At 36.8% G+C, this 7,678-nt stretch overlaps 1 protein-coding gene across 2 annotated transcripts in view; it reads left to right on the forward strand.

Annotated features, from left to right (window-relative positions):
- Nucleotides 1–697: 697 nt before the first annotated feature.
- LOC107698533 (general transcription factor IIE subunit 1) overlaps nt 698–7,678 on the forward strand; it is a 16,415-nt gene continuing 9,434 nt past the window's right edge. Inside the window, exons 1-3 of one of the 2 annotated variants that reach the window (XM_016499564.1) lie at nt 698–791; nt 1,983–2,036; nt 2,156–2,628. In XM_016499564.1, coding sequence (XP_016355050.1) covers nt 2,181–2,628 — 448 coding nt within the window. In that variant the 5' untranslated portion in view covers nt 698–791; nt 1,983–2,036; nt 2,156–2,180. Of the gene's footprint in view, nt 792–1,982; nt 2,037–2,060; nt 2,629–7,678 lie in introns of those variants that run through there. The other variant, XM_016499563.1, reaches the window with a different exon arrangement.

Raw genomic sequence — 7,678 nt, forward strand, 5'->3', positions numbered from 1 at the left:
TATATATATATATATATATATAAATGCCTCATTCAATTATTCATATTATTATGCTCTTTAAAAGGCAGAGTAGTAGTACCAATATTATGGTGACAGAATCAGAAGGTTTGATTTCCAAAATTATATGCAATTGTACTATGGTACTTACAATGGGCCAAAGAGTATATTAGTATTACCACGGTACGTGATACTATTGGCACCTTTTGTTAGTGTTATAGCATAATTTTTCACTGTCATATTTGACCTTTTTTAAAGTTCTCGGATCTGAGCTGATCCCGTCTAAACGAAACCCAACAGAACATAAATACTATCAGAGTCACAGCAACATCTTCTCCTTGCTCTCTCTTGCTGTTTACTGGCATCACTCAGAACACGTGGAAGCAGTCTGTAGAAAACAACAAGGAAGCACAAAAGCAGAAGCGGCTGCACATCATCCTATGACAACAGCGTTTCAAATATAACCTCGCATAAGAATTCATTGCAAAAGAATGTCGGGTCAAAAATATAAACGTGTAAGGTTTACATCCCGGTGATCGGTATATTCAACAGTGGTACTGAGACACAGCAAAATAGACCCTTAAAACATAGTTGTTGTTGTTGTTATAATTATAATTATTATTTAAATGTTTATAGTTTTGAGCTAAAAATATGAACATTTAATTGCTATCTTAAATGTACCAACGAAAAGTCTCTGGACTTTTCAGCAACATCTCATGCGTCATTTCCTCTAAACGTTAGCGTGATGCTGAACTAGGAAACTTGTTCAGATCTAAACAGGAGGAGAATTAAAGGTTTGAGCTGTTTTTTTCTTCTCCTATTGTTCATGCTTTTATGTTGTTTATTTTGATGACGGTATTAATCTAACTATCTTTTTAATATACTCAATTTCGAGAGTCTAATATTAAACTCCCCAATGGGATAAATGAAGCTTCATTGGGTAATGAGCAGTAACGTTACTGTCACATTGTTTTGGTTCATGTAATTCATAAATTATGCATTTGTAGCCGGAGTCAATGACAAATAAATGTTACTTAAAAGTATGAATAAATATTACTAAGAAGTTTCTCTTCTTTCTTAATTTAAAGTGATTGAAACTGGGTAAGCATATGACTCCTAAAATGACCCCCCTCATATTTGTTAAGCTGTCTGTTAACATGAATATCTGCTGGTGACATTAAAACCCAGCTAAAACCAGCTTCTGGTCATTTTTAATGGTTTCTAGCTGGTCATTTATGGTTCTTATCTTTCCTTATGGTTGGTCAGATGATCATCTTGGACCAGCAACAAACCTTCCAGACAGCCTTTCTGTAATAAATTGAACGTTATTGTTGTTGAACAATTTGTAATTGAACGTTATTGTTGTGAATTGTGTTGATTTGAATGTCTTTAAGGTAACATTGTCTAGCTGGTTAACATAGATCAGGGTTATCAAACTCAATTCCTGGAGGGCTGGAGCTCTGCAGAGCTTTGTATCAGCACACATACCTTGTAGTTTTCAAATAAGCCTGAAGGACTTGATTCATTGGATCAGGTGTGTTTAATTAGGGTTGAATCTAATATCTGCAGGGCTCCGCCTCTCCGGGAATTGAGTTTGACACCCCTGACATAGATTGATCATAGAATGAAATTGTGAGAATGACTTGTGATAGTCTTGGGAATGTCAAATATAAGGAGTTATTATTGAATAATAAAATGCATATAATTAATAAATCAGTAATATATTGCACAAAAAATAAATTCTAGCTGTCTTGAAGTTTGTTTGTTTTTTTCTAAAATTTGATTTTGGTAAAATATTTTATAATAAATATAATAAAATATTTTGCTAAAAATAGCTATTTATCATATTTGTAGCAGGGCAAGTTAAAATATGTTTTTGTCTAAAAAAAAATAGAACTGTTGACAATGACATTTGGATGCACATATAGACAGTTATTGGATCATATGTGTAACCGACCTCTTTTCTGTTCTTTCATGCTTCACAGACCTCCGTCCTACAATCCCAAAGTCATCCACCTGATTACCTTCTCGAATACCAGGCGAGCTGATCCTTCTTGTTACAATCCACTCCTGTTCTTCCTTAAACTTATCGTGCTTGGTCTTGAAAATACTTCCACCTCATGCTTTTGCTCTGTTTCTCCATCCTTCCTTCGTTTAGTTCTACTCTTTCCCTCCCCTTCATCATGACTGAACCAGAGCTGCTCACAGAGGTCCCTGCCTCTCTGAAACGGCTGGCCAAACAGGTTGTGCGAGGTTTCTATGGCATCGAGCATGCTCTCGCTTTGGATGTGCTGATCTGGAACCCCTGCGTACGTGAAGAGGACATGCTGGAACTGCTCAAGTTCGACCGCAAGCAGCTACGTTCAGTTTTGAACACACTCAAGGCTGACAAGTTTGTCAAATGCCGTATGCGTGTGGAGACGGCGCCCGACGGCAAGACGACACGACACAATTACTATTTCATTAACTACCGGCTGCTGGTTAATGTGGTGAAGTACAAGCTGGACCACATGCGCAGACGCATTGAGACGGATGAACGGGACTCGACTAACAGAGCCTCCTTCCGCTGCCCCTGCTGCATGAGCACATTCACTGACCTTGAGGCCAACCAGCTGTTTGACCCCATGACTGGTGAGTATGAAAGTGGGAGATGATTGTTTTAAACTGTTTGTCTGAATGTTATGAAAACATGATCAAGATAAGTTCTCTGGAAATGTTTTATTAAAAGACATAATTTGGCACTAGGGTTAGGCGTTATAACGTTAAGTAAATGCAGCAGTAGCAATGAATCTGCTGTTAGAGTTTCTTCTATACCATGTGAGTATTAGTGGGCAGAACTGTGGTGTTATTTGCACATATACTACTATTTAACGTTTGTCAGACGTTTTTTTTTTTTTTTAAAGAAATTAATACTTTTATCCCAGAAGGATGAATTAAATTCATCACAAATGACAGTAAAGACATTTATAATGTCACAAAAAATCTGTTTAAAACAAATGCTGTTAAACTTTCTATTTATCTAAGAATCATGAAAAATGTAGCAAAAGCAGAACAAGCTTTTTCAACCATTTTCAGCCCCAAATCAGCATATTAGAATGAAGGATCATGTGACACTGACGATTAAAGTAATGGCTGCTGGAAGTTCAGCTTTGCCATCACAGAAATATATTACATTTTATAATATATTAAAATAGAAAACAGATTAAATTCACAGTATTATTTTTATTTTTTTTAAATCAAATAAATGCAGCCTTGCTGCGCATAAGACTTATTTCAAAAGCATAACCATCTGACTGTCCCCATGCAAGATTTTGGTCATATTGTTTGTCCGTACTAGGCTGGTCAAATGGCATTGAAATCAGTTTACATTTACATTTCCATTTAGTCATTTTGCAGACGCTTTTATCCAAAGCGACTTACAATTTGGGGATACATAAAGCGATTCTTCTTAAAGAGGCAAACAGATACAGGAAGTGCTTGTAATACCAAGTTTCTAGACATTGTTCAAATAAGTACAAGCTAGAAAGAGAAGGAATAAATAAAGTGCAGGTTAGCAACATTGCGTTGCCGTCTGCGTGTGACCTTAGAGCGTTGTCGAGAGACAACCGGAATGTGTTGGAAACACATGATAGAGGTGGAAAAGAGAGGACAGAAACGGAGAGTGTGTACAGGGAAGATAAAAATTATACTTAAGTGGCTAGGCGATTTTGTTGCTCGGTGAAGTCACGCAGGTAAAGTCGCAGGTCTTTACAGTCGCAGGTCTTTACAGTCGCAGGTCTTTACAGTCGCTGGTCTTTACAGTCGCTGGTCTTTACAGTCGGAGGCCTGAACGCTTCCGCTGATGCTTCCGCGTCAGCGCACAGACATCAGGTAAATACACAGTCTAAAAGACTAAAGTGAAAACAGCTGTGGCCGCCTTCTAATTAGCACAGCCAATAGTCTATAGCAGGCCAATTCCTCAAATCGAAACTACAGTTCGCACTTAAACGCAGGAAGGGAGCAATTAAATTACACGCGCTCCTTCTTTGCCGAGGACAATTATTATAATTACCAGAAAGTGCAATCAAAAATACAAACGCAAACAAAAATATAACATAGAAATAGGCAATAAAGCAAACCAAGTGTACTAAATTAAAATGCATCTGCTTTGACTTCTCTTTTCCCTTAGAATTTCATGGAACAAACAAATTCTTTTTAAGTGTTATAAGTAATGGGAATGTGAGCAATGGGTCAAAGTTACTGTGTTATCATGATGTTGAAATCAATTAGAAAATGCTCTCTAAATCTAAGTATCTTGCTTATACTGGCAGGATTTTTCATGTATACAATGAAGATATGAGCTTATATTGGGTATTGTAATCTCTGTGTGGTTTTGTAAGATTCAGGAGAAACCATGAAGTTCTTAATACCAAGCTGGTCTCACATTTAAGGGATTGTGTCATCATTTAGAAGATCCTAAGCCATGTACATTAGGACGTGAAGTCTGTGCTTGATCTCTTTTTGTGTTTAATCTTTTTGCCAACTTTTGGTAAGTGTGTTGTAATCTCTATAAGTGAGTGATTAATTTAAGTCTCTTGATCCACACTTTGGCAGAGCTGTATTCAGACACATGATGGCAGCAGAGGACAAAAGCTGTAATGTTTTCAACACTTCAATGAACATCACTTGGAGACTGATGCTGAATTGCGTGTTTCCAGACAGTAATCACAGACAGGAATGGAAATGAAACTTTATTTTAATAGGTTTAAAAATAAACAGGCTGTGATCTCGTAGAGGTGGCTGTAAGGATTAGCACACCAGATTGACATCATCATCATCTTTGCTTCTGTGCCTACTGTTTTACACTTCTGACTTCAACAGCTGCTGATTTATGTACTTAGTGAAGTACACACACACACACAAGTGCTGCTCTTGACGTGACTTGTGTTATAACGGTTTCAGAGCTTTGCACACTACTGGCCGTCCCTGTTTAAGCTTTTATTATGGACTGAACCCAGCAAAACCAGTCTGCAATCTGCATCGTGTGTCTGTGTGTGTTTGGGTCCATTCCAGCAGTCTTGAATCATGTATAATTGATCTAATCTGTGTTTGTGTTCAGAAGGAAAATATATGAAAGGAGAGTCTGAATACTGAAGTCTTGTCTGTAGGGTCACTGAATAACACTGACGCATTGGGACTTGCCTTAATTATCTTCAAATACATCTTGAAGTACATGCATAAGACCTTTAAAAGCTATGAAAAGAGATTTGAACAGTGTTTGTAGGGAACTGACTGAATATGTAGGGCCGATGAAAAGACATTAATGTGGTTTCATCAGTTAAAGGAATAATCTGGGTTATTTTCAAACCTCAGTGTAAACGAACAGGAAATGTTTGCAGCAATGGACTTACAATGTAAGCCTGGCAGACAAGAAAACCAGAGGGCTTTAGCAGAAATGCACAACTCATATTTTTATTAAAGCAATTCTTCAGTAATTAAATGTGTGTAATGAGTTGTAAAACTGTAAATTGTTTTTTAAATGGACTGCTTTTGTAGATAGAGACACTTCTAGTTATGCATTACCAACATGTGTGTTGAGTTGCTCTATTTATACAGTGTTTTGCGGATAGTCTTTTTCTGGTATCTGCAGTTATCAAGCGAATGTGACGATTAGGTTTACTATTTTAGCTTGTCATCACCAGTTTAACGTGTACTGTAAAAATATATTTCGTATTTTAAACCTGTTGGCAGTGCTGTCCAAGGGAAGTGAGTCGGAACACAGTGACAGTGGCTGCGTCTGATATCTCAGATTAGGTACTTCTTTTGAATACTTACCTTGCAACCATTAAAAAAGTATCATCTAGTATAAATGTGTATAATTGGAAAGTAACTACTACATTCATTGTGTTGTCATGTCCTCTCCCGTGGCCTCATGGGATAATAAAGCATCCATTATCATTAGATGCACACTTCAGAATCTTGTCAGAAGTAGTTGGTAACTTTTTGCATGCTGTTTTATGAATATAGGAGGAGGAACTCCTCTGTACAGAAAGCATATGTTTAAGAGAGTGATGAGAGGAACAGGAATAAGAGCGAGAGTGTTGGAGGACTGAAAGCGGTGTCAGAGGTGAGTGATGAGTGTTAGAGGAAAATAAAGGCAGGTAAAGACCGCGTGGCACGTGTTCACCCTCACCTCTGCTGAAAGCAAACTGGAAGCCAGGGAGGTAAAGCTGTTGCTAGGATACACATCAGGAGGATTGGCGAGGATAGAGCAGAAGAATGGAATGGCCGACGATAAAGCACCTAACCCTGTGTAGTAGACCCTGCCATTATAGGCATACTTATTTCCCATGTTCTCTCCTGGACTAGTATCCCTGAAAGGATTTTATAGACATGAGTTTCATGATGCACAGTGTTCTGTGTCCTCCGAGTGGACTCAAATGTGGATGTTTTGCTATTGGCTGTTGTCACCCTGTGCTGCCTTTTGTGCTTAGGTGGCTTAGTTGTGTATTAGAACAGGAGAGTGTATTGATCTGATTGGTCAAGCGCATCCATGTCCCCCCTTGTTGAGCAAAACAAAATTGATTTATGAAAATCTCTTTGATTGGTGAGGTGTTAGGGGAGATAAGGAGATCTGACAGGTCAGGCTTGCACAGTAATAAGTCACTTGCTGATCTTATCTTGGAATGTCTTCACGCCGCCTCATGTCAGTTATCTACTTCTAGTCTTCCTTCCTTCTGAGTCGCATGTGTGCTTATAGCAAAGTCTGTAACTAACCAATATGTAGATTAAAAAATATGGGTTTTTCAGTGGTTAATTCGCATTACATTTGGCATCTTTTGCATGCTATCAATAATCAGCAAAAGCCAGTGGATCAACTCATTTTTATACATTTAAAAATGGTTGTTTCTTTAGTCCTGCACATGTCGGAAGTGGATGTTGGTCAATGAAAAGAGACCAGAAAATTAAAAGATTCTTCACAACATTTTAAGAGAGATCTTTAGTCAGTGAGCATTTTATTTAAATTTTATACAACACTGAACCTAATACAGATCATTTTGTTTGTTTATTTATTGAGTTATTGAACTAAAAAATCATCTAAAATTAATTTGAGATTGTTCCTTGTAGCATCTGATATTGGTTACCCATGTAAAAGAGGAAGAAAAGATTGTGTTTTATTTCAGTGAGGAAAATTAATTAAGCATTGTGTAAATCTGTTTATTTTTTTTTTTATTATTATTGTTTAAAAAAAAAAATGTTGAATTGTAAACATGCCCTCGCATTTTAAAACTTCTTTTTTTTTTTTTTACTAACAAACAAGCAAGTTTGTGACATGTGAACCAATTTTCTATGTTTTATATATATATATACTGTATATAGGAGTGCAATATATATATATATATACATATATACATACATACATACATACATACACAGACACACACACACACACACACACACACATATAGGATTACTGGCTTGCTAATGTCACTAGTTTTATTCTAGTTTTGTGTAAATGTATAATGAATTCCACAAAAATATTAAGCAGCACAACTGCTTTCAACATTTGGAGCACCTAGAAATATAAGAAATGTTTCTTGAGCAACAAATCAGCATATTAAAATGATTTCTGAATGATCACGTGACACTGAAGACTTGAGTAATGATGCTGAAAATTCAGCTTTGCCTTCACAGGAATAAA

This window comes from Sinocyclocheilus anshuiensis, unplaced genomic scaffold (assembly GCF_001515605.1).
Source record: "Sinocyclocheilus anshuiensis isolate Anshui unplaced genomic scaffold, SAMN03320099.WGS_v1.1 scaffold138, whole genome shotgun sequence".
Taxonomy (NCBI): Eukaryota; Metazoa; Chordata; class Actinopteri; order Cypriniformes; family Cyprinidae; genus Sinocyclocheilus; species Sinocyclocheilus anshuiensis.